The 27,969-nt window shown below is 35.1% G+C and overlaps 1 protein-coding gene across 2 annotated transcripts in view; it reads right to left on the bottom strand.

Annotated features, from left to right (window-relative positions):
* Window positions 1-5,852: 5,852 nt before the first annotated feature.
* Window positions 5,853-27,969, bottom strand: part of KCNJ3 (potassium inwardly rectifying channel subfamily J member 3) — a 163,026-nt gene continuing 140,909 nt past the window's right edge. The window contains exon 3 of one of the 2 annotated variants that reach the window (XM_023217533.2): window positions 5,853-9,456. In XM_023217533.2, the coding sequence (XP_023073301.1) occupies window positions 8,870-9,456 (587 nt within the window). In that variant the 3' untranslated portion in view covers window positions 5,853-8,869. The remainder of the gene's footprint in view (window positions 9,457-27,969) is intronic. The other variant, XM_023217534.1, reaches the window with a different exon arrangement.

Here is a 27,969-nt window from a genome sequence, read left to right as displayed (position 1 = left end):
ACCAGTGAAGATCAGTTTGATTTATTCCATACATTTGAACAGAACTTCATTGATCATTGCAATTGCTCCATTTTTAAGTATGAGAAAAGACCTAACAATCATCAGATATATGAGAAAACAATCTAATATGAAATATAGACCCCGAAATCATACATATAAAAAGAAATCAGAAATAGGTACAATGCAGAGAGAAAGAAAACATTTAAAACATGCTATCTTTAATAATTTGAGACAGCTAAAATTAGTATTCATGAAACAACAAACAGACTTTCAAAAAAGGAAACATTTATAGAATGGAAAAAGTACTTCAAAATTAAAACCAGTATAGCAGAAATGAAAATCTGGAAGATAAATGACCTAAAGTGAAATAAATGGACAGAAATAAAAATCATAAAGGATAAAGTCAAGAAAGTCCTCAATGAAGTACAGAAAAAAATGCAAAAAGACAAAAGAGGAAATATGAAGGTATTAGAGAATCAGTCCAGGAGCTCCAACAGTCAAACAATAAAAATTTCAGAAAGAAAGAATAGAGGAAAATGGAGAGGACCATGAGGACACAGATTGCAAAGGCCCAGCAAAAGGGATTAAGTGGGCCCATACATAGGTAGATCATTTGAAAATTTTAGAACACTGAGGAAGAGTAGAATATCTTAAGAGCTTTAAGGAGAAAAATTAGTTTCATACAAAAGATTAAAATTCAAAACAGTATTAGACATCTCAATAGCAACACTGGAAACTAGAAAAAAGAGAACAATGTCACTGAAATTCAGAAGAAAAAATAATTTCTACACGAGGCCAAACAATTAATTACAAAGTAAAGGTTTATTTAAATATATTCAAGCCTTCTAAAAGTTAATCACTATTTCCTTCTCAGAAACCCCTGGAAAATGTGTTTTATCAAAACAAATTTTATCAAAACAAAACAAAGGGTAAAGACAGAAAGAAAAAATCATGTTCCATGAAACGGGGTTTCTACACCAAGACAAAGCGAATGGACTCTCCAGGATGATGACAAAGGCAGATCCCAAGAAAACACCTGTACAGCAGTCAAAAGAATTTTCCTTCGTAGAGCAGGTCAGGATGTCTTGGTGGAGGCTTCTTCAAGAAGATGAAACTGGTAGGTTATCTAATAAGTCTGACAAATTAACAGGAAATCATTTACATAATTGGGAAAGATTCTATGGCTGTATTAGTGATATATACATAAATGAACAAAGAACAAAGAAGTCAGTTATCAACTCTAGGAGGAAGAAGCTGCAAAGGGTGAGAAAAATCAAAATACATGGGGCTCAATTGTGATAGAACTTAATGAGGACATTGATAATTAAACCATTAAAATTTAACTGTTGGAAATCTAACCATACTAGAGTGGATGCTGAAGCTGTATAGTGGGTAGCAAGGGTTAAAATAGAACTAAATCATTTACCACAGTGGAAGGCAAACAAATAATACCCAAAATGGAAAACCAAAAGAAACAATAAAAGAATGATTAGAAATCTGCATGTAAATAACAATAGAGTCATTTTAAAGGGTTGAAAGTCTTTGTCTCTGGAGAGAGAGTGAGGAGACAGTAGGTAGAGAGTGGGGGCTGTTTTTATTGTAACAAGCCTTGTCAAAACTTTATGACTTTTTATGTGTATGTGTGACTTTCATCTCTCTATCTATCTGTCTATCCACACACAGATAAATGCACATGTATATATGCATGAACGTGTGTGTGTGTGTATATATATATATATATATATATGAGACATGAAACAATGTCTTTAAAAATCAGGAGTTTCTTCCATGTATGTGAGAAAGAGTGTGTGTGTGTGTGTGTGTATGTAAATTCAAGAGAATTAGACATGGAGATAGGTTCTAATTTGGGTACTGAGATTTTAACACCTATAATGGGAAAGGTGCAACTTCGATACCTGTTAAACAGGAAACTAGAACTGAAGACCCTGAATAAGTCTAGGGCTCTGTAAAACCTTATCAGGAACCAAACTTTCCACCTAAGGCCCAGTGACAAGGCAGCTTGTCTGTGCACGGGGCTATGGAGACAGCAGAAAGCACTCTGGGAGAAGCTGAAACCTCAAAGCTAAGCATCATGCAATTATGGATATTTTATCCAGGATATCCCATGTGAAGAAATTTTTGTTACCTGGCTCCTGATGAAATCCTAGTGAAACTGAAGAATATGCAAATATCTTCCTTCCTGAAAACACGTCAATTAGACATATATTTTTAATCAACAAGAATGTCCAGAAAAAAAAAAATGTAAAAAAAAGAAAACAGACATTTAAGATGATCAAGAACTGTGGCTTTCTTATCACAGATGTTTGCCTAAATAACTGTTAAAATATATGCTTAATTAAGAAAAAAAGAAGAATGAAGGGGTAGGATGCAAGAAGCTATGGTGAATGATCAGTAAATAGATAGGCAATTATAAAGATGCATTGACTTAAAAATAACAGTTTTTTGTTACAACATTAAAAACAAGTGTAATACTATGCAAAAATAGCAGAGAAAACAGGAGAAGATGTGGCTGAATTTAATATGCTGTAAGATCCTTGTGTTGTTTGAAAGGAAGGTGGAGATGTTAATTAGCTTTGATTTCATTAGTTGCTGTACGCAAGCTTAAATGTTGAACGTTACTAAAATAACAGACAAGGAAATTTTTTTAAAAAAAGCAATGAAAAAAATACAAAATCCAAGAGAAGAAAGAGAAAATAAAAACAAATTTATCAGTAGGTGTGTGTCTATGAATATTTATATTTATATTAAATATATATTTATATAGCATGTTATATATAACATATTTTATAGAAACCTTTATATAACAAATATATTTTATGTATTATATAAAACATTTGTATAGAAATGTATTCAAGTAAAATATCAGATTGTTATAGTATGTATTACACATAAATTTATGTATATGCAGTATACATATACACACCAGCACAGGAAAAAGACAGTCATTTCTGAGTAGTGATGGCTTCCGATGAGGAAGAGAAATGGAATAGCGTAGAGTTTGGAAGAGACAAAGTGTCTGTTTTAGGTTTCCTTCTTTTTCTTTTTATTCTTTCTTTTCTTTTGAGACAAGGTCTCACTGTGTCACCCAGGCTGGAGTGCAGTGTCGTAGGTCATAACTCACTACAACCCCGAAATCCTGGGCTCAAGAGATCCTCCCACCTCAGTCTCCCTATTAGCTAAGATTATAGGCACTTGCCACTATGCCGAGCTAATTTTTTTAAAACTTATTTTTAGTAGAGATGAGGTCTCACTGTTGCCCAGGCTGGTCTTGAACCCCTGGGCTCAAGCAATCCTCCTGCCTTGGCCTCCCAAAGTGCTGATACGATAGGTGGGACACTATGTCCGGTCTGTTTTAGATTTCTATGACACTTTATTTATTTAATAAGTAGGAGGTAAATACAGCAAAATGTTACTGTTTCATTTTTTAAAAAAACCTCTGGGTCTGAAGGACCTGGGTTTGAAGAAACTTTCTGCTTATTTGAAGTATTTTTTCAAGTATCCAGTGAACTCTTGATTTTTTAGCTTGTCTTTTTCATTTTGCCTCTTTGCAACTTAGGTAGGTAGGTCTTTGTGCAACACTTCAAGTGTCTACTTTCCTCCACATTTTCTTCATTTTTATTTGTCCTTGCTTTCTAGCTACTTTTTTCTCCCCTCTAACCAACACACAATTCTGACCACAACTACTCCTTACACTGCTATCATTTTCCATCCACCACTTCTCCAAATGACAGCTAGGAAAAAAGCAAACTCCGCTGTAAAAGGCATTCTGTTAGGTTAGAAGCCATTGCACACAGTCATTGAATATTTATGTTCATGCATCCAAATTTTCTGGGATATGCAGTTGTTTAAAAAAGGGATTCTCTTTATTCTTTATCCTCCCAGGGAGCAGAGACTATACCTCATGATTGTGGATTTAATTAAAAAGCCCGCTAAACAGCCTCTCTGAGAACAAGTTTCTTCAAGTGTAAAATAGGGATGATCTTTACCATGCAGAGTTGTTTCTAATATTTAAATAATGTGTACAAGTCACCATGTATGTGATTGATACATTCAGAACTGGGAAAGGATAAATAGAAGTATGGATTTGATTCTTAGTAAACAAGGAGGATATAGTAGGTCCTACTGTATTTGTTCTCTATAGCATCCATTGGTCAGAAAAAGCCCAGATAGTCTGAAAGAGCTACCATTTCAAAAAATCTTTACAAGTGGATTAAAAAATCCCAGAGAAATCACAGTGAAACTGAAGAATATCTAAGTCAAAGAGAATATGCAAACATCCTCCTCTCTGAAAACACAGCATTCAGACATATAACAGACTTTTAAGCAACAAAAAAGTCCAGAAGAAAATTATAAACCCAAGAACAAAATGTATTTTGAGGAACAACCCTAGCAATTCTACTAAATGATAAAAGACCATCTGCATGGAACGCTACCAGGTCAGAAGCTGCAGCAACTTAGCTTTTCTAAATTAATTCTCTGAGGTGCCTGGGAGTTGGGTACATTACACATCACAAAACTCATCTAATCCAAGATTAAGAACACATTTTTCTATGAAACACAGGTGAAGCAACTGAATGCTTTATTAAAAGATGATTAGATATTTAAACAAAATTAGAAAAATTATGCATTTTACTTACTGCTTTACTTACTGTAGCTTTTAAAACACTGGTTCAACAAGGGGTAGGATAACCATGAAGCTTCCTCCAAGAAACGTAGGTCCTGAGTATCTGCATTATTAAGCTGACGTTTGGTACTGCTGAAGCATCTTACCAATAAGCAGCCGAAATAAAAGGAATTATCAAGGAATGACTTGTGATGGATTTAATGATTGTCTTTCAGGAATTAAGAGTCTTATGATAAACAAATGGAGTCAAGAAATGTGAATAATTAAGTGGTCAAGAGTGCAAAAAGGATGAGAACACTAAAAATTAAACCCAATCATGTTTCAAAAGTTTAATGCCATTTTTTATAAAATTGAACTTGCAGTATTGAATACATGAGTTTATATTTTTGAAACTAAATGACCTTTTACACTGAAATAATTATAGATTGCATGCCAGAAAATGGAATTAGGTTGATGCTAATTTAAATATGTACAATGTAATTCAAACATAAATTCTGAAGAATGTAAGAACTAATAGCATGTAAGCCAGCTTTCCCATGACCCCAGTCTTCCTCCAGTAGAAATACTGCACTATGAGCCATTTTGTCCGGACTAAAAGGCTCTTTTCATAATATTTTTAGCCATATATAGATAAATTTAAAATAGCATAAGAAGAATCTTTCAGAAATAATTAATGGTAAAATATCCTTATTTTTCATTTTGTATATATTTACAAAAGTGTATTTACCTATTTCTGAAAAGAATAAACATTTAAAATGAAGATAAGCATTATCAAAATAATTGTTTCTTTTATTTACACCATTTTGATAAATAGAATGAAATATCTTACTATAACAGGACCTATATCATGAAAATGCTACAAAAAAGGTCTAGTTTCCACTTGTTTTGTAGAGTTATTCAGTTCAATGATCACATTAGGTTTCCCTTTCCAATAGTCATGACATTGGTGGTTTGAAAATGATCTTGGCTTAAATTGACTTTTACTTTCTTTAATGTGAGCTCTTATAACTTCCAGAAATGGAAATAGCAGAGGTTAGGTTTTTATTCATTCAATAAAATGCATAACTTTTCATTACTGAAAGGCATGTCACGAACATATTGAACAAGTGTTACATGAAATAACTTTGGTAAGAACTACTTCAGGCTGAAATATATGAAGCTGAGATGATTTTGCTTAGAATGATGTATCAAAAAATCAGCAAAAGGAGAAGAAAAGCAATTCTTTATTTTTATCCAAATATATCAGACTTCATAATTTAGTTTCAACAAAAACTTCACCACATATCATCCAAACCAAGACATTGTAAGAGTGAAAGGGAGTGCTACCAATAATTACACAGGTACAACAGGTATAAACTGGAATCTTCCTGGGTAAACTGGGACCTATGATCAACCTAGAAATAAGGGTTAAACTGCAATTACATGCAGAAATCATACCTTTCCCACACATGTGTGGAAAAGATAAAAAAAAAAAAAAAAAAAAAAAAACCATTCACTCAGATAAGGTAATTTCAACAACAGTAGTTCTTTCTCATCAGATAGATTTCTGTTCACATATTATCCCCGTCCTAAGCCAGTCACATTTTCGAAAATAATCAATTTTTACTCCACACAGTTACTTTGCATTATGTTATCCTGTTTTTATTCTTTTTTTTTTTTTAAGATGTTGAGATGGAGTCTTGCTCTGTCACCCAGGCTGGAGTACAGTGGCAGAATCTCGGCTCACTGCAACCTCTGCCTCCCAGGTTCAAGCAATTCTCCTGCCTCAGCTTCCCCAGTAGCTGGGATTACAGGTGCCTGCCACCATGCCCAGTTAATGTTTGCATTTTTAGTACAGACGGGATTTCACCATGTTGTCCAGGCTGGTCTTGAACTCCTGACCTCAGGTGATGCCCCAACCTCGGCCTCCCAAAGTACTGGGATTACAGGCGTGAACCACTGTGTCAGGCCTGTTTTCTTCTCTGAACTGATACTCTGACTGTCTGAAGTGGTCTCATTTGTTTTTTGTCTCCTCCCCACTCTCCTTCTGGTATACAGTGTTCATGGTGAGCAACGGCCTCCTCTGACTTAGCCACGTCCAAATCCCCAGGAACTAAAAATGCCTACGACATAGAAGGCATGCAAAAATTTTGTTGAATGTGTGAATACACTTGGAGAGTTTGTTTTTGGCTCTGTCTTCTCCTTGGTACCAAAGACAAATTAAAATGACTCTCCAAAGTAAATTATGGCTCTATTTAGTTTTAAGTTCTTGGACTAAATGATCTATGCACTTTTTTCCCACTGCTGATCAATATACCATGCCCTGTGTACCCCTTTCTCTCTCTGTCACTATTTTGTTTCCTACATCCACAAAATAAGAAAGCTTGGTTATCAATGGGTATAGGGCAGTTCGCTCCATTCACAGTGGATGCACACTCAAGATTGATCATTTTGCCAGTAAGAATTCCCTGGTATATGTTTGCACCTACAGAATTTGGTTGATACAGAGGTAGCCAGAAGGTTTTATTATAGTCAATGATTTAAGTGATGTATTAATTTGCCAATAATAAAATTATCACAAAATTGTTAAAAAATAGGAAATAATGAGAGCCCAAACTAGCAATTAATGACTTACATATTAATGAGAACTTTTTAAAATTTGGGGCAGACTTAAATTATAATACTTAAGTTTTATAGGAAAACCCATGATATTCTGTTAAGGAGCACTTTTCAATTTTCATAAAAGTCTCTGCATTCCAAATTTTTATTTTGAAAGTGTTCTACTGATCACTAGTTTTGATTCCTGCTAACAAGTCATAAATATCAGACTTCAGGATTAGAAAAAACAGTACTGTTAACATTATTTGGGTAGACCAGGGATCCAAGACACCAATAAAATCAGTGTTCACCAAAAAACTGTGTGTAAGATATCTTCAATTTATCTAATTTTAATTTCTCTCTGGTCTGTGCAAAAACTTCCTCCTGAACTATAAGTGACAGGCATGGGATAGGTTCCCTAGGTGAGGAAAAACTCTATCCTGTTACAACAAATGCCATAAACAAGAAAACAGAATTAAAAAGAGACTCAATTAGACATACATATTTTAAGCATAAATATTTATCATCTGTTTCATTGCATTGTCATGTCTTCTTAAAATGATTGGTCTTTAAAATGGACAAAATTTCCGGAAAAGGAATGAAAATGTTTCCGATTTACTCGGTTTGAAACAGGGAACATTAATTGTATAACTTCACACAGATTCTGATATATTCAATATAACTTGGCTACTGTCTAATAACATGATTCAGTGTTTGTTCAGAGCTCATCTTTGTATTAGATCATATACAAAATAGATTTCCAGATTTTAATTAGTCTAGGAAAGGAATAATTCTCAAATTAATCAATAATTATGTCTCCCCAGTACTAGCAACTTTTAAAAATCATAAGAAATGTTCGGTGCTATACTGAGTACTGGTATGCTCTAAAGTTTACAATTTAAACATGTAATGGTTATATTTTTGCAGGGCCATAGATAGCACAAATTTGTGTGATTCTCTCATATAAAATACAAATGAAAGCCTCCCAGGACCTTAAACAGCAGAAAACATTAAATCAGATTTTAAAATGACAAAAATTTAAGGCTAAAATATTTGGTATTAATAATTAATGCCAGTAGCCTTCCTACTCTAATAAAGTAAACATGCACAAGAACTACAACTTTGAACAAAACATCACAATTTTATCAGATATATATGTATGTATGTATGTATGTGTATGTATGTATATATATATGTATATGTGTGTATACATACACACACACACAGACATATATTTAGTTTTATCGCCCTGAAAACTATTCACTCATGTTTGGCTTAATACATATGTTAGAAATGTCGGGGAAGAGTATTTCCCCTTTAAATATATATATATATATTTTTTTTCCAGAATATACAATATAAATATGCCATATATAAATCATGCCATAAAACTAAATGCAAAATTTGCACATTATTGCATGCTTGATGTGATAATACATGCCCGTTAATAACTTCCTTATGATGTCCTCCCTCCGTAACTGTTGCTTTCTGCACATTAGCAATACTTGGGAAAGGAAGGGTTCTCAAATATGCTTGTAGAACTGGGAGGAAAATATACTTTCAGATTCCTTAGGGAGAATTACCTCATCGCCAAATATTGGACTATTACTAAATCAAACATTAAATAATGCCTAAGGGAGTGCTTTGTTATGTGAAGCGATCAGAGTTCATTTTTCTTAATTTGGCTGGAAGGTTCCCTTCCATCCTAGCTGCTCCTCCAGCCATCTTTTGAAGCTTTGGTGGCAAATCAGCCACAGACTGGCTCATGGGATCAGATAACATCTTGGTGGTTTTAGATACCAGTTTTTCTTCTGAGTTGCCCGGAACTGAACTTATTCGTTGAAGTTTCATGGGCAAGTCTCCCAAGCTGTAGGCTTTTTCTGAAGTTGTGGAACTCATCCTCAAGAGTTTTTTGGGAAAGTCTTCTCTTCCAGTAATTTTCTGCAGCTTAGATGGTAGTTTTGTAGTAATATCATCTAGTCCATCTAAGCATTCCACAGAATTATGTCTTTCTTTGCTGTTAGTTATGGCTGGTGCTATTAAAGGGGACGACATGAGAAGCATTTCCTCCTGCTCTTTCACACTGTAAGGTGGGGTGGGGACTTCAAATGTTGCATGGAACTGGGAGTAATCAACTTTAAAGAATCCCTCTTCTAAGGAAATTACAGGAAAAAAACGGTGACCCCAAAGAACTTCATCTTCAGTATATGATGTTCGAGCTTGACAAGTCATCCCTACAAGAAAAGAGAAAATTCTTGATAAATTATGCATAGTGGAAGCACATGTAAAGCCGGTTTGGCCTAAATAATTCACTTCACTTTCCTATCTAGGTTTTGGACTGTTTATCTGAAGCCTGAATAATAGAACAGATTAAAAGTTGTACTCTAAGTTAATAGCTTTGATACATAGAAGGACGATGCGTCATTACATAAATACTAACCACAAATCAAAAGCAGAAGTAGCATAGAATAATTTCAGAACATACATGTCCCTATAAGGAGATAAGTGGAAAAATTATGTAACAATTTTTCATCATTTAAGAAACAGTGTCATAAATAAAACAAATCTGACATTGAATCTAAACTTTAATACTGTGTAAACTTAGAAAATATATTTAACTGAGTATCACTTTATTCTTCTGCAGAGTAAAGCACTGTCAACAATACCTGTCTCACAATGTTGCTGTGACCATGAAATAACACATACAGAAATGTAAAATTTGTCATATAATATCTACAATAGGTGACTCCATTAATGAGAGCTTACCTTTTTCTCTTTACCTAGCAAAGGCTTGCTATGGGGGTGGGGGGACAGTGGGAGGGTAGGAGGACAAAAGGTAACTCTCCCAAGTATTTGCTAAACCAAATAAAAGGTAGTAATATTTACATGCTAGAAAAAGAAAAGTCATTGTGGTGGTTATATTCTTTTGCATCTGTATGGCCAGAATAAACTTTTGCTCAAGTTTCAGAAATCCATATGCTAAAATCAGTGATCTGGGCCATGTGATGTGTCAAGTTGCACTCTTGCTCTAGGAATATCTGGACCTGGATGCTGGCTATCAGATGTAAATTTTTTCAGTTTATCAATTATGTTCCTTGAATATCATTTGCCTCATGGTATTCTAATTTACTCAATTTTGTTCTCTTCATAAATCATTTATTTCGATTGTGTTACAATCAAATCAGTCAACTTGTGAATATTCATTTTGTGAAGACTGGAAGTATAGGAATAAATTAAAAACATGTATCAAGTTTCTGTCTCATGTTAGTCAAAAGACATGATTTTCTGTAAGTAGTAAAATTCACCAATTTCTCTACTCTATTAAAGTAGAGAAATTGGTGAATAGAAGTCTATTAGACTTCTATTAAAGGATATTAAATAAAAGTCTATCAGACTTCTATTAAAGGCTATTAAAATGTAAGATAATGATGAATTTTAAAAATCATCCCTTCAATAATTAAGTATAATTTAAATAAGTGATGATAGTTTTTCTTCATTCATTTCAATTCTTCCCCATCCATTATAAGTAATTTCTATTGTTTTTGAGCCTGGCATAGTTTGGAGGAAGGGATATCTGTCTTTTTTCTAACTGACTAGCAATCACACATACAATACATATAGATAATTAGGATATAATGCGTAATTAAGGAGCCACATTTGAATCCTTCCAAAATCTTGCCTTATGAAAATTGTTAGATATTACCAAAGAATTAGTTACCACTATATACCATTTTTTATGACAATTTAAAAATAAACTCATGCAGAAAATTAGTATCTATTATGTGACTAGCACTGTGTTAGGTGCTCTCTCTCTTCTTCCCTCTTTTTTTTTTTTTCCATTCTAATCCTCAGTATGGTCCTGTTAAGAAGATATTCTTGTATCTATTTTAAAAACGAGGAATTTAGTGCTCAGAGAGGTTAAGTCTCTTGACCTTTCTTGAGCACAGATCTAATAAGCTGTAGAGAAAAAATGTATCATCCTATTCATATGTGTGTGTGTGTGTGTGTGTTTAATTGTCGTTGTTATTTTACTTTGCTGTAATGTCTCTAATATTTTAGTTAGGAATACAGTTATCACTTAAACTCTGTAATGGTGCAAATCTGACCATGATCAAATATCCGTGTTTATAATCAATTTTACATGAGGAATAGCCCCAGAAATATTTATATATAAGACAATAAAATGAGTTTTAAAATATTAAGTGTAAACACACACATAGCAGCATTCCGTATTTTCTAATAACTTTCTGGCCTCTAAGTATTTCATAAGAAAAATCATAGATTATCACTTAATCAGGAAAAATAAATGTATTTCCTGATATATCAACTTGGTTTTATTTTGAGAAATTTAAAGATAAAGAAAAGTATCTAGAATAAAGAATAAATATCTGATGTTATTGTTAAGAAATAATAAAACAAATAACGTGGAAGTGCCTTGTATTTTCTACCTAAAAGCAACCACTGTCATTTTAAGTCTTTCCCATCCAAGACATTAATTTAAATTTGAGAAAAAAGACCATAAGTATATTTTTACTAAGTGATAATACTGCCTTACAATCTTTTTTATTTTTATGTTTTTCGAGATGAGGTCTCTGTTGCCCAGGCTGCAGTGCAAAGGCACGATCTCAGTTCATTGCAGTCTCGACCTCCCTGGGATCAGATGATCCTCCCACCTCGGCCTCCCAAGTAGCTGTAATTTTTTGTAGAGACAGGGTTTTGCCATGTTACTCAGGCTCATCTTGAACCCAGCCATTTTTTTAATTTTAAAAATTTCAATCATTGAAAATTGATGTCAGGCAGAATTATCCTAAGTTAGGTCACATACTTAATATTCAGTGTCTTAAAATGTAAGGAAAGTTTGTAAGTTTGTCCTTTGATTAATGTAAATACATATTAACATCAAGTTAAAGTAAATTCAGGTTATGAAATCTGTTCAATTATTTCTAACAATCACAAAGTAAATTTTGAAATAAAATTTGATGATATCACCATCTTAGCCCATTTCATTTTGGTGGTCTTTTTTTTTTTACATTGGGAAAATAACATGAAATAAGAAATCAAAAATTTTGCCCCTGCTTTTACCATGATAATTGGGAAAATAAAATCTTATAAAATGTTAACATTGGGAAAACAGGCCATCAATTATTAAGTTACTTAAAGTGCTATGACATCTACAGTGGAAACGTGTGTTCAAATGTTTGTTGGCATTAAAATACTTGTAATCATTGTTACTGAAATGCTAATGCATTATTTCGACTGAAAAGGAAGGTGGAGAATCTATTTTACTATATCAAATTAACTTTACTTATTTTCCCAGCAAACTCACATAAATGAGGCAACATCTGAAACATAATTCAAAAGTTTATGAATTTGGCTGTCAATGTCACTATGAAATAGCTTGTGAAAATTACCTAAAGCTCTCTTGCCCTGTTTTCTCGTTTATAAATTAGACATAACCACATATCCTCTCTTAGAAACCTACTGAGAGTTTGAAAGTAAAAGACATAGAACCTTGCTTGCTGTGTAGGCAATGCCCATTAATGACTAGTGTTTTTATTGTTCTATACTAGTCACTTGCATTTCCTGTTCTTCCTGAAAATTAGTAAAGTGACTTAATATGTGTGAGAAATTTTTACATCTTTGTAATTTATCCCATATTAGTAATATAGAAAATTAAGAATTAAGTTTAAAAGTCACTGTCTATGATATAACTTTTTTTTTTTTTTTTTTTCTGATGGGATCTTGTCCTGCCACCCAGGCTGCAGTGCAGTGGTGGGATCACAGCTCACTGTAGCCTCAAATCCCTGGGCTCAAGCAATCTTCTTGCCTGTTGCTCCCAAGTAGCTGGTATTACAGGCACGAGCCACCAAGTCTGGCTAATTTTTAATTTTTTGTAGTGATGGGGTCTCACAAAAGGCTGCTCTCAAATTCCTGGCATCAAGTGATCCTCTCAGCTCAGCCTCCCAAATCCCAGGCTGCTCTCAAATTCCTGGCCTCAAGTGATCCTCCCACCTCAGCTTCCCAAAGTGCTGGAATTACAAGTATAAGCCATTATGCCCGGCCAGTAATTTGCTTTTAAAATTGTCAGACAATTAAACATTCAAAATATTTAAAAATATAGAAAAAAGTTATATTACTCGTATTTCCAGTTTTTAGGGTTTCACAACATTTTCCACCTAACTATCCCTAATAGCAGAGGAGACTAAGTATGGACATATGGGGTGTATTAAAAGGCTTGCAGCAAGCAGAATGGCTAAAATCAATGTTAATACTATGTTAAACTTGCCAAGAACATTTGCCAGCACCTTAACCTTTGTTTGTTTTTCTACTGTTCCTGTCCTACTTTCATTAGATGTAGGTACCCAAATAGCAGACATTTCCAATTCACAATCATAGTTTTAAAATCTGGTTTCATCTCAGGTTTTATGAATTTGCAATCAATATATGGATAAGGATATGAGAGATTTATAAATTGGATAACAGAAAAATGTCTATGTTTGCCAATCTGCATCTTAGACAATGAACTAAGATAAGACATAATTGAGAGAGTACTTCTTTTTGCAAAAGTTATCCCAAAATGGTGATGAAAAAATAAAATGCAAATTTCAACTGAGAAGATTTAAAGTAGATATCATTATGGTTTCTAAGAACATGCATGTATCATATCATTCTTCCTTCTAGAATTAGAATGCTTTATATTTCTTATTCTAATTAAAGTTATTTTAAAATAATCCATGCTTAGATTCATAACTGGAAATGCCGTTTGAATTAAAATAAATGCAAGTGACTACTATTATTCAAAGGGTACTATGCAATTGCACCTCTTAGCCAGCAACACAACTGTTTGCATGTTTTAACCAGATTCCAGACTTGAACAAATGTGGTGAAAATCAACACGAGCTCATCTCTGTGGAAACTGGCAAAGCAACAGATGCTGCTACTGGAAATAGCTGGAACTTTTGAATCCTTAGATAAAAAAAAAAATATGTATAAAGAAAAAAAGATTTATTCTGTGCATTGCATTGCAATATTCACAGATTTAAAAGGGTATATATTACTGTTTAGTGTAATTTATTCCAGTATCAGTATGCCCATTTAAAATGGTAGAAGCAACATAGTCTAACCTCTTTATTTTTGACATTTTCCTTTCCTGACTCTGCCTTTAAACTGAACTAAGTTCATCCTTTTAACTGAATTAAACATTCATTCAAAGAACAGATATGTGGAAGGTTTTAAAGTGAAAATGACAAAGTGAGTTGTTATTTGACAAGTCCTTAATTAAACTTTCAGGATATCTCTAACTCAGTTATTTTCCATTGTTTCTCCTAGCTGGAGATGGTGGATGTGTCACTCACACAAAGGGGGCACAATATGGTTAAAAACAATATAACTACAGGCCAATAGGGAATGTCTGAATGCCGTGACACAGAAAGTATCACACAATCAATAACTTCTGCACATGGAGGCTTTATCTAAACCTTACCCAATATAGATGTGTTTGGGGGAGGCTGGGGGACAGAAGAAAGGGAAGGAGGAAAGATGGATAGAAGGATAGAGAGAATCAGAGCCAGAGAGAGAAAGAGAGAGGAGAGAGAACAAAAGAGTATTCTCCTGTAATGGTGGCTGTGGCTGTGTTTTATCACATATACGTTAAACAAAAGCAGAAAAAAAAAGAGCAAATCCCCTTTAGTTAAGCCATGTGGTAATAATGTCTCTATAGGATTATATGTCAAGTTATCTCTCTAAACACTATTTACAAGTTGTCTTTAATCCTCACAACTCCTAGAGGAAGAGACTGTTATCCCCCTTCCTGTTTTCTAGAGGTGGAAACTGAGTCACAGAGGGATACAAGATAGTAGGATCACATAAAGGTGAAGCTGCTGGAAATTGAACATAAGAAATCAGGCTTGAGGATTCAGGCTCTTAATCCCGTCTCTCTATCAAGTAGTACTGTGTAGGCAAAAGAAGAAACAAAAGAGAGTTTAGTACTGGTAATATAAGTAATGAATATTCGAATTAAAGTGTCAACTTTTGGGTACAAGAGCATCAAGTCTGTGATTTTGTGGTCAAGGGGACCAGATTTGACACAATAAAAACAAAAGCAAGTGAGGAAAGAAATGAATTTTTCTTCAGGGATGAACACCAGAGGCACTCTGCACAACTCCCTGGAGTAAGTACTCTGGTGTCAGACAACCATGGGGCTGCATCCCAGCTCTAGCACCTATGCTGTTTAACTTTGGGATGGTGCTTTGCCTCTCTGAACCCGTTTTTCTAATCTTGAAAATTATAATAATAATAACAGTACTTGTATTCTAGGATAATTGGAATAATTTTATGAGATATTGTATGCAATGTGTTTAGCAAATGTCTTAATAAATATTAGTGATATTTATTGTAGCTGCTATTACATGTGGAAAAAGTATGGGAAACCAATTGATGAGTGAATTTTTAAGAATTAAAATAATGAATGAATCATCTTCCTACTGGATGGGAAAAATAAATATTCGCTCATGTGACTGTTGGTTAAAATTGCTAATTATAAACATAAAAATAATAGTGGTGATAATAATTACATGTTGAGTAACAATGTACCAAGTAGTGTGCTATATGTAGGTTTTATATATTTCATCTCACTATCTCATAAAGGCAAAGCTATAAATAAGATTTTATTATTTTCACATTTCCAGGAGAAGGATAGAGCTTGAAATTTCAAGTAAGAGAGAGTAAACAGCAGAGCTAAGTCCAGAACTCATACTGATTCCCAAACCTAAGCTCTTAACAAATAACTTTACTATCTAATGACTTCCTTAGTGAAAGCATATTAAACTGAAACATAGAATTAAAAATTAATATTATTTGTACAACTATATACAGGTGGTATATGTGTATGTATATATACCTATATTTGAGTTATTAGTTATTAAGTAAATTGTACACTGTTCGTTTCTAGTGTGGGATCCAGATTTCTTAACTACTTTCCTGAATAAACAAAACCTTTTGGTATCACTATAAGGATCTGAAGCAAAGAGATTCTACAGGACAATGCTAGCTGATATTCTGGTATCCACAGTAAGCAGGTCATATCAGCCCTAGAGGCCAGTTGCAGAGAGGGTAAAGCATCGGTTTTAATGCCAGATGCACCTAACATCAAACACTGAATCCCAGCTCCACCAGTAATTAATACGTGACCTTAAAAAAACTAATACATCTCTTTAAGCTTTAGTTTCATTATCTGTAAATTAAGGCCCACCCTGCTAATTTCACATGAAGATTGTGAAAATTAAATGAAATTAAGTGACGTATGTAAACTACACGCACAATAAATATTGATAATTTTTTCCCAGAAGAATCCTTAAATACAGGCTATATGACTACAGCTTTAATTTACACAGGCACATACACAGAAGAAAAGAACCTGAAAATTAAACCAAATAACATATTAGTTTTTTCCCTAAATCTATTCTATTATTTTCTTCAAATTGGCAGTTGTTTCAATAAATGAATCAGCTAATAGCTTAGCATGCAGAGCATGTTGTATATCACCAAGTAACTTCTTAGCCCACTCTACATATTGCCCTGAGGATGACTAAATGAGGACTATAGCTATTTCTTCTCTAAGGTACTTCCAAAATTTCACCCATCTCCCAAGATATATTAACTATAACTCTAACTTGGCATTCTCTGTATGTTCTCTATTGCGTTGTACTGAGCTGAACCCAAATGTAAAGTATAAACTTTCTGAAGAAGCTTATGATGTTTTTATTTTTAAATATTGTTTATAAAACACAAAGGCACTGTATACAATACAGTTCAACAATATAAGGTTACTGGCAACAGGCTCTTTTGAGATATAGGTTGCAAAGTCATTAAGAATACATAAATTGCTTCCAGAAACTGCAGTTTTCAAAAAGATGGAATCTCTTTATCTCCACATATTCTGCTCAAAACAGACTTTTAGTGAGGAGTAGAAGGTTCTGGCACGCATTCAACTCAATATTATCCTCTATTATTTACAAGCACTTGGTCTTACAATGTGTTCTCAGACATCAGTTTGCCACTACTGTTCAAGCTAGGTCAAAGAATTTTAAAAAACTAAAAATACAAAAGAAGAAAAGCCCAGTTATATTTGCCAGAAAATAAAGCTTCAGTAAGAATTTTATAAACAAATATTTCAAATACAATACTTAAGGTTTCTAAATTCCCAGAACAAAAGAAAAAATAGATTTTTAGCAATGATTAACAGAAAACAACATTAGAGGTTCTAAAAAGAAGATAAGTGCAGATGCTAAAGGTTCACGGTCAGGTAGAAAATATGACAGAAACTTCACAATCATATTGCTGAAAATAGATTTAGGAGAGACAGGGAAATATTAAGCAAAAAAACATGGGCTTTGAATATAAACTTGAGATTGTTCCTGTTTGGATATCTCACTGTTAGTAAGACCTTGGGCATGTTAGAATCATCCGAACCTTGATGGCTATAAAATATGGGTAGTAGTGCCATATAAAATATATAATGTATATGGTTATTGTGACTATAAATGATATAACCTATTTATGGGCCTATTATATTAGCTGTTAAATAATAAAGGTTCAATCATTGATCATTATTATCAGTCATGATTATTAAGTTTCCAATTAATTAAAAGATTAGTTCAGATATATTTTAAATAATTCTTTAGTGATCATCTAATTTCTCAGAAACAGATCAATGCATAGAATAATTTTCACCAAGTTAATTTCTGGCAATTTGATACAGACTATGTTGTCTATATTTACCTGGAATACGAGGAAGTGTATATAATGAACTGAGTAAAACAAACATGAGGAACTGAGCCCAATCTACTATCACTTTCAACCTGGCCTGCCCAGAACAAATTTGACTTAACTTTGTAGTAACTACTTTCTTCAAAATATAATTGATTTATCTGCTGTGTTGACAAAGCACTGCCTTTAACTCTCTACTCTTACTTCAATTAGAAGCATTGCAGAATTTGCCAAATTCATTTTCTTTTTTTTTTTTTTTTCTGAGACAGAGTCTCACTGTGACGCCCAGGCGGGACTGCAGTGGCACGATCTTGGCTCACTGCAACCTCCACATCCCAGGTTCAAGTGATTCTCCTGCCTCAGCCTCCTGAGTAGCCAGGACTACAGGTACATGCCACCATGCCTAGCTAATTTTTGTGTTTTCAGTAGAGAAGGGGTTTCACCATATTGACCAGGCTGGTCTTGAACTTCTGATCTCAAGTGATCCACCCGCATCAGCCTCCCAAAGTGTTGGGATTACAGGCGTGAGCCACCGCACACAGCCCAAATTCACTTTCAACTGATTATTATTACTCTAATAATAATAGAACAGTGGAACAGTGGAAATGTCTCAGTCTCCTCACAGCTTTTTCTGCTTTCTCCTTATGATATTTATTAAAGCATGTTTCTTTGCATTGTTAATTATAGAATAAAAGCAATAGCTACCTAAATAAATTCATGCTATTGTTTTCCCCAGTAAGATACAATTTTTAGCTTTCAAAATATCTTCACTATCTAACTACAATATAATATAACTATTGTTGAAAGATACTCCATAAGACTAACATCAGAAAAGATATTTTTCAGGCCCAGTGTGGTGGCTCACACCTGTAATCCCAGCACCTTGGGAGGCCAAAGTGGGTGGATCACTTGAGGTCAGGAGTTCGAGACCAGTCTGAACAACATGTTAAAACCCCATTTCTACTAAAAATACAAAAATCAGCCAAGCGTGGTGGCACATGTCTCTAATCCCAGCTACTTGGAAGGCTGAGGCATCAGAATCGCTTGAACCCAAGAGGCAGAGGTTGCAGTGAGCTGAGATTATGCCACTGCACTGCAGCCTGGCAGACCTAGCAGACTCTGTCTCAAAAAATACTTTTTTTTTTTCAAAAGAAAAATAGAATAAATTTCTGGCTTAAGGCATTCCAAAATGGCCGAATAGGAGCAGCTCTGGTCTACAGCTCCCAATGTGATCGACGCAGAAGACAGGTGATTTCTTCATTTCCAACTGAGGTACCGAGTTCATGTCATTGGGACTGGGTAGATAGTGGGTGCAGCCCACGGAGGGTGAGTTGAAGCAGGACAGGATGTTGCCTCACCCAGGAAACGCAAGGAGTTGGGGGATTTCACTTTCCTACCTGTGGGAAGCTGTGACAGACTACCTGGAAGTGCCCAAATACTGCACTTTTCCAAAGCTCTTAGCAACCAGCACACGAGGTGATTCTCTCCTGTGCCTGGCTTGGTGGGTCCCACGCCCACAGAGCCTTGCTCACGGCTAGCGTGAGATCAATCTGCCAGGCGGCAGCCTGGCTCGGGGAAGGGCATCTGCCATTGCTGAGACTTGAGTAGATAAACAAAGTGGCCGGGAAGCTTGAACTGGGCAGAGCCCACCACAGCTCAACAAGGCCTACTGCCTCTAGACTCCACCTCTGTGGGCAGGGCATAGCTGAACAAAAGGCAGCAGACAACTTCTACAGACTTAAACGTCCCTGTTTGACAGCTCTGAAGAGAGCAGTGGTTCTCTCAGCACGGCGTTTGAGCTATGAGAATGGACAGCCACTCCTCAAGTGTCTCCCTGACCCCTGTGTAGCCTGACAGGGAGACACCTCCCAGTAGGGGCTAACAGACAGCTACCTCAAATAGGCGGCTACCCCTCTGGGACAAAGCTTCCAGAAGAAGAATCAGGCAGCAATATTTATTGTTCTGCAATATTTGCTTTTCTGCAGCCTCTGCTGGTGATACCCACGCAAACAGGGTCTGGAGTGGAACTCCAGCAAACTCCAACAGACCTGCAGCTGAGGGGCCTGACTGACAGAAGGAAAACTAACAAACAGAAAGGAATAGCATCATAATCAACAAAAAGGTCATCTACACCAAAACCCCATCTGTAGCTCACCAACATCAAAAACCAAAGGTAGATAAAACCACAAACATGGGGAGACACCATAGCAGAAAAGCTGAAAATTCTAAAAATCAGAGGGTCTCTTCTCCTCCAAAGGATTGCTGCTTCTCGCCAGCAATGTAACAAAGCTGGAGGGAAAATGACTTTGACGAGTTGACGGAAGTATGCTTCAGAAGCATTTTTCTCTGAGAAATAACAAATTTCTCTGAGCTAAAGAGGGATGTTCGAACCCAATGCAAGGAAGCTAAAAATCTTGAAAAAAGATTAGACAAATGGCTAACTAGAAAAAACAGTGTAGAGGAGACCTTAAAAGACTTGATGGAGCTGAAAACCATGGCATGAGAACTTCGTGACACATGCACAAGCTTCAGTAGCTGATTTGATCAAGTGGAAGAAAGGGTGTCAGTGATTGAAGATCAAATTAATGAAATAAAATGTGAAGATAAGGTTAGAGAAAAAAAAGAATAAAAAGAAACTAACAAAGCCTCCAAGAAATATGGGACTATGTGAAAAGACCAAATCTACATTTGATTGGTGTACCTGAAACTGATGGGGAGCATGGAACCAAGTTGGAAAACACTCTTCAGGATATTACCCAGGAGAACTTCCCCAACCTAGCAAGGCAGGCCAACATTCAAATTCAGGAAATACAGAGATCACCACAAAGATACTCCTCGAGAAGAACAACACCAAGACACACAATTGTCAGATTCACCAAGTGTTAAAGGCAGCCAGAGAAAAACGTTGAGTTACCCACAAAGGGAAGCCCTTCAGACTAACGGTGGATCTCTCAGCAGAAACTCTACAAGTCAGAAGAGAGTGGGGGCCAATATTCAACATTCTTAAAGAAAAGAATTTTATACCCAGAATTTCATATCCAGCCAAACTAAGCTTCATAAGTGAAAGAGAGATAAAATCCTTTACAGACAAGCAAATGCTGAGAGATTTTGTCACCACCAGGCCTGCCCTACAAGAGTTCCTGAAGGAAGCACTAAACATGGAAAGAAACAACCAGTACGAGTCACTGCAAAAACAGGCCAAATTGTAAAGACCATTGATGCTATGAAGAAACGGCATCAATTAATGGGCAAAATAAACAGTGAACATCATAATGACAGGATCATATTTACACATATCAATGTTAACCTTAAACGTAAATGGACTACCTGCCCCAACTAAAAGACACAGACTGGCAAATTGGATAGAGTCAAGACCCATCAGTGTGCTGTATTCAGGAGACCCATCTCATGTATAAAGACGCACACAGACTCAAAATAAAGGGATGGAGGAAGATCTACCAAGCAAATGGAAAGCAAAAAAAAAAAAAAGGAGGGGTTGCAATCCTAGTCTCTGATAAAACAGACTTTAAACCAACAAAGATCAAAAGAAACAAAGAAGGTCATTACATAATGGTAAAGGGATCAATTCAAGAAGAAGAGCTAACTATCCTAAATATATATGCATCCAATACAGGAGCACCCAGATTCATAAAGCAAGTCCTTAGAGACCTACAAAGAGACTTAGATTCCCACACAATAATAATGGGAGACTTTAACATCCCACTGTCAATATTAGACATATCAACGAGACAGAAGGCTAACAAGGATATCCAGGACCTGAACTCAGCTCTGCAACAAGCAGACCTAATAGACATCTACAGAACTCTCCACCCCAAATAAACAGAATATACATTCTTCTCAGCACCACCTCACATTTATTCTAACATTGATCACATAATTGGAAGTAAACCACTCCTCAGCAAATGTAAAAGAACAGAAATCACAACAAACTGTCTCTCAGACCACAGTGCAATCAAAACAGAACTCAGGATTAATAAACTCACTCAAAACTGCACAATTACATGGAAACTGAACAACCTGCTCCTGAATGACTACTGGGTAAATAACGAAATGAAGGCAGAAATAAAGATGTTCTTTGAAACCAATGAGAACAAAGACAAAACGTGCCAGAATCTCTGGGACACATTTAATGCAATATGTACCCAGGGCCTCTCGTGGGGTGAGGGGAGGGGGGAGGGATAGCATTAGGAGATATACCTAATGTAAATGACGATTTAATGGGTGCAGCATACCAACATGGCACATGTATACATATGTAACAAACCTGCACGTTGTGCACATGTACCCTAGAACTTAAAGTATAATTAAAAATAAATAAATAAATATAAATAAAGCAATGTGTAGAGGGAAATTTATACCACTAAATGCCTATAAGAGAAAGCTGGAAAGATCTAAGATTGACACCCTAACATCACAATTAAAAGAACTAGAGAAGCAAGAGCAAACACATTCAAAAGCTAGCAGAAGGCAAGAAATAACTAAGATCAGAGCAGAACTGAAAGAGATAGAGACACAAAAAACCCTTCAAAAAATCAATGAATCCAGGAGCGGCTTTTTTGAAAAGATCAACAGAATTGATAGACATCTAGCAAGACTAATAAAGAAGAATAGAGAGAAGAATCAAATAGACACAATAAAAAATGATAAAGGGGATATCACCATCGATCCCATAGAAATAAAACTACCATCAGAGAATACTATAAACACCTCTACGCAAATAATCTAGAAAATCTAGAAGAAATGGATAAATTCCTGGACACATACACCCTCCCAAGAGTAAACCAGGAAGAAGCTGAATCTCTCAATAGACCAATAACAGGCTTTTAAATTGAGGCAATAATTAATAGCGTACCAACCAAAAAAAGTCCTGGACCAGATGGATTCACAGCCGAATTCTACCAAAGATACAAAGAGGAGCTGGTACCGTTCCTTCTGAAACTATTCCAATCAATAGAAAAAGAGAGAATCCTCCATAACTCATTTTATGAGGCCAGCATCATATTGATATGAAAGCCTGGCAGAGACACAACAAAACGGAGAATTTTAGACCAATATCCCTGATAAACATCGATGCTAAAATCCTCAAGAAAATACTGGTAAAGCAAATCCAGCAGCACATCAAAAAGCTTATCCACCTCAATCAAGTCAGTTTCATCCCTGGGATGCAAGGCTGGTTCAACATTATGCAAATCAATCAATGTAATCCATTATGTAAATAGAACCCATGACAAAAACCAAATGATTATCACAATAGATGCAGAAAAGGCCTTTGACAAATTCAACAGCCTTCATGCTAAAAACTCTCAATAAACTAGGTATTGATAGAATGAATCTCAAAATAATGAGAGCTATTTATGACAAACCCACAGCCAATATCATACTAAGTGGGCAAAAGCTGGAAGCATTCCCTTTGAAAACCAGCACCAGACAAGGTTGTCCTCTCTCACCACTCCTATTCAATATAGTGTTGGAAGTTCTGGCCAGGGCAATCAGGCAAGAGAAAAAAATAAAGGGTATTCAATTAGGAAAACAGGAAGTCAAATTGTCCCTGTTGGCACATGACATGATTGTATATTTAGAAATCCCATCGTCTCAGCTCAAAACCTCCTTAAGCTGATAAGCAACTTCAGCAGTCTCAGGATACAAAATCAACATGCAAAAATCACAAGCATTCCTATACACCAGTAACAGACAAACAGAGAGCCAAATCATGAGTGACCTCCCATTCACAATTGCTTCAAAGAGAATAAAATACCTAGGAATCCAACTTACAAGAGATGTGAAGGACCTCTTCAAGGAGAACTACAAACCACTGCTCAACGAAATAAAAGAGGGCATAAACAAATGGAAGAACATTCCATGCTCATGGATTGGAGAATCAATATCATGAAAATGGCCATACTACCCAAAGTAATTTATAGATTCAATGCCATCCCCATCAAACTATCAATGACTTTCTTCACAGAATTGGAAAAAACAAAAACGAACAAACAAAAAAATTACTTTAAAGTTCATATGGAACCAAAAAAGAGCCCACATTGCCAAGACAATCCTAAGCCAAAAGAACAAAGCTGGATGCATCATGCTACCTGACTTCAAACTCTACTACAAGGTTACAGTAAGCAAAACAGCATGGTACTGGTAGCGAGACAGAGATATAGACCAATGGAACATAACAGAGGCCTCAGAAATAACACCACACATCTACAACCATCTGATCTTTGACAAACCTGACAAAAACAAGAAATGGAGAAAGGAGTCCCTGTTTAATAAATGGTGCTGGGAAAACTGGCTAGCCATATGTAGAAAGTTGAAACTGGATCCCTTCCTTACACCCTATACAAAAATTAATTCAAGATGGATTAAAGACTTAAATGTTAGACCTAAAACCATAAAAACTCTGGAAGAAAACCTAGGCAATACCATTCAGGACACAGGCATGGGCAAGAACTTAATGACTAAAACATCAAAAGCAATGGCAACAAAAGCAAAAGTAGACAAATGGGATCTAATTAAACTAAAGAGATTCTGCAGGGCAAAAGAAACTGGCATCAGAGTGAACAGGGAACCTACAGAATGGGAGGAAATTTTTACAATCTACCCATTTGGCAAAGGGCTAATATCCAGAAACTACAAAGAACTCAAAGAAATTTACAAGAAAAAAAGCAAACAACTCCATAAAAAAGTGGGCAAAGGATATAAACAGTCACTTCTCAAAAGAAGACATTGGTATGGCCAACAAACATATGAAAAAATGCTCATCATCACTGGTCATTAGACAAATGCGAATCAAAACCACAATGAGATACCATCTCGTGCCAGTTAGAATGGTGATCATTAAAAAGTTAGGAAACAACAGATGCTGGAGAGGATGTGGAGAAATAAGAACGCTTTTACACTGTTGGTGGGAGTCTAAATTAGTTCAACCATTGTGGAAGACAGTGTGGCAATTCCTCAAGGGTCTAGAAATAGAATTACTATTTGACCCAGCAATCCAATTACTGGGTGTCTACCTAAAGGATTACAAATCATGCTACTATAAAGACACATGCACACATATGTTTATTGCAGCACTATTCACAATAGCAAAGACCTGGAATCAACCCAAATGTCCATCAATGATAGACTGGATTAAGAAAATGTGGCACATATACTATGCAGCCATAAAAAGGATGAGTTCATATCCTTTGCAGGGCCATAGATGAAGTTGGAAACCATCATTCCCAGAAAACTATCTCATGGACAGAAAACCAAACACTGCATGTTCTCACTCACAGGTGGAAATTGAACAATGAGACCACTTGGACACAGGGCAGGGAACATCACACACTGAGGCCTATCAGGGTGTGGGGGGCTAGGGGAGAGATAGCATTAGCAGAAATACCTAATGTAAATGATGAGTCGATGGGTGCAGCAAACCAACATGGCACTTGTATACCGATGTATCAAACCTGCACGTTGTGTATATGTACCCTAGAACTTAAATTATAATAAATAAATAAATAATTAATTAAACATTTCTAGCTTAAAAAAAATGGAACATTCAGGCAATGCTGGAATTTAGTTATTTAGAAAACATTATCCCTAGCATAGGGAAGAAAATCTTTTGAAATATCATGTAAAGCAATGACATATGTGTCAACTTTTTCTAAATCTTACATGCAAAGCACAATAATCAAGTGCTTAGATTAATCTCTGTTTTCAACAATTACTAAAGCTTTCTTTACAGTGAAAAGAAAGAAAAGAAGGACATGTTCTAGCATGTCTTTCTAGTTCCTTCAAAATCTAGTTCTAACTTACCACTACAGTTTTCACTCTCAAAAATCTTTAAAAACAATAACCACACACATAGTTAAAAAAAAAAAATGTGCCAGATCCTAAGTGTCTCTTTGTGTATTATCATATAATTCTCTTCACTACCTTAGGAAGTAGGTACGGTTCTTTTTCTCACATGACTTAAAGATACTGAGGTATAGGGAGGTAAAGTCACTTGTCCAGAATCACAGGACAAGAGATGGTTGTAGTGAAAATACACACTCAGTCTCTCAATTCTAGAGCCAGCCTTTTTCACCTCCACGCTACTCTGCTATTTTGTTTTCATAAATTATTGACTTTTCCACTAGATAGAAACTACTATTTTCTATTCATATTTACTTGGTTGATGCTGCTTCAACTGCCTGGCATGTCCTCTTCCATCTGTCCATCTGTTGACATAACTCCTCACATTCAAGGCTGACCAAATGCTCTTAATTTTATGAAGTCATTCCTGATTTCTCCATTTTAATTTGTCTTTTGAATGTGTCATATTGTCATACACACAAACATACATTCACATACACACACTCATCCCGCACCTGCTACGTACTGTAAACGTCTCAATGACATACATACTTGAGTTCAATCAGTAATAATATTTAACATTTATTCATTTATTAAAATTTCCTTTCTGCTAGGCTTTCTAGACGCTAAATTACAAGATGCTATGGCAATAAAGTGAAGAATAAACTCTCTCAAATTCCATTTTTAAACCTATTCTTGAAAGACAAGTAGCAGTTTACCATATAGTCTATATCCACAATGTGAGACAACTACATTCTGGAGTGGATGAGAAAAGAGCACATGAAAAGGCATCACCAGTCAACATATAATTCCTATTTATAATCCACTGCAGTTACAGACACATTTCAGATTACACTAAGCTTCTTAAGCGAGCTCTTATATACATTATTCATCCCCTTACCCAGCATTGTGCCAGGTATGAGATGATTAATTCATTCCACAGGAGAGACAGCAGAAGGAATGGAGAAAGAGGAAGAATGGGAAGGTTGAAAATGTTAGCTTTTCTGAATAATGCAGATCTTCCATTCCCATTACTATACCAATCCACTTCACCACCACTCCAGAGGGTCACAAATACAAATAAAAGGAATATAATTATTATTGAAATAGATACATGCAACATTTCAATCTGTATTATTTCCTGTGCTTTTACGACAATGATATGTTAACCAATTCAACTCATGAACTCAAAAATTGACTTTGAAACATCCATACAAAGAGCTTCTTATATTGATTAGTGAGGGGGAAAGAATGTCAACATAAATTATATATAATCATTGTTTAAATCATGAATGACTTTTACACAAAAAAGTAAGATACACTTGCTGACAAATCAAATTCAGTAATAACCAGATGTGCTTTTTCTTTCACCTTTATGAAATTATACACAGATCCATATCTAGTTACATTTACTAAAAAAGTTGGCTTTATTGTCATTGAATCATTAAACCATAGAATAATTAGAGGAATTGGACATTTTGATACACTTAAATACTTGACCTCCATGGAATCTAAAGTTTTGGTGAAATTTCTATCCTTAGTGCAATTATAATTGATCACCTTTAAAATACACTCTATCTATTTTTACCTGACAATTTTACAATTGTTTTACCCCAATTCATGAGTCTTACTCTTTACATAGGCTGCCACATCTTTTTAAATCACAAACTATGGCTATTTTTTAACATCTCCTTTGGCAGAAATTCAAATACATTTTGTTTGCTTGCAGGCTTAAAACAGGGCCTGAATAAATAATTGCAATTCAGCAGTTGTTCTGGTTCTATGCTTTGCAGTAAAAGGTCAGAGAATTTTGCTTCTAATTTTGTTTTTATGCTATTAATAGAACCTAAGTGAAAAATAAATTCCCTATAATTTTATGAAAACATTTTGGAATGCTTTTTATTTTGGTTACAAAAATGCATCACACTGATAATCACAAGTATGTATTTTAGTTACATGTATTTTAAAAGAAAAAATAAATGATTGCTTTGACCATGTATATACAAGTCTGATAAAGGAATTTAATTTTCTGTCATCACATAAATAGGCATTTAAAGTCAAATTATTAAAAGTTTCCTAAACTACATGGTTTCTCATTTCCTTAGATGTAATTTATTTCA

The sequence above is a fragment of the Piliocolobus tephrosceles genome, chromosome 11, assembly GCF_002776525.5.
Source record: "Piliocolobus tephrosceles isolate RC106 chromosome 11, ASM277652v3, whole genome shotgun sequence".
NCBI lineage: Eukaryota > Metazoa > Chordata > Mammalia > Primates > Cercopithecidae > Piliocolobus > Piliocolobus tephrosceles.
Note: the sequence above shows the minus strand (reverse complement) of the source record. Positions and strands in the feature narration are given on the sequence as shown.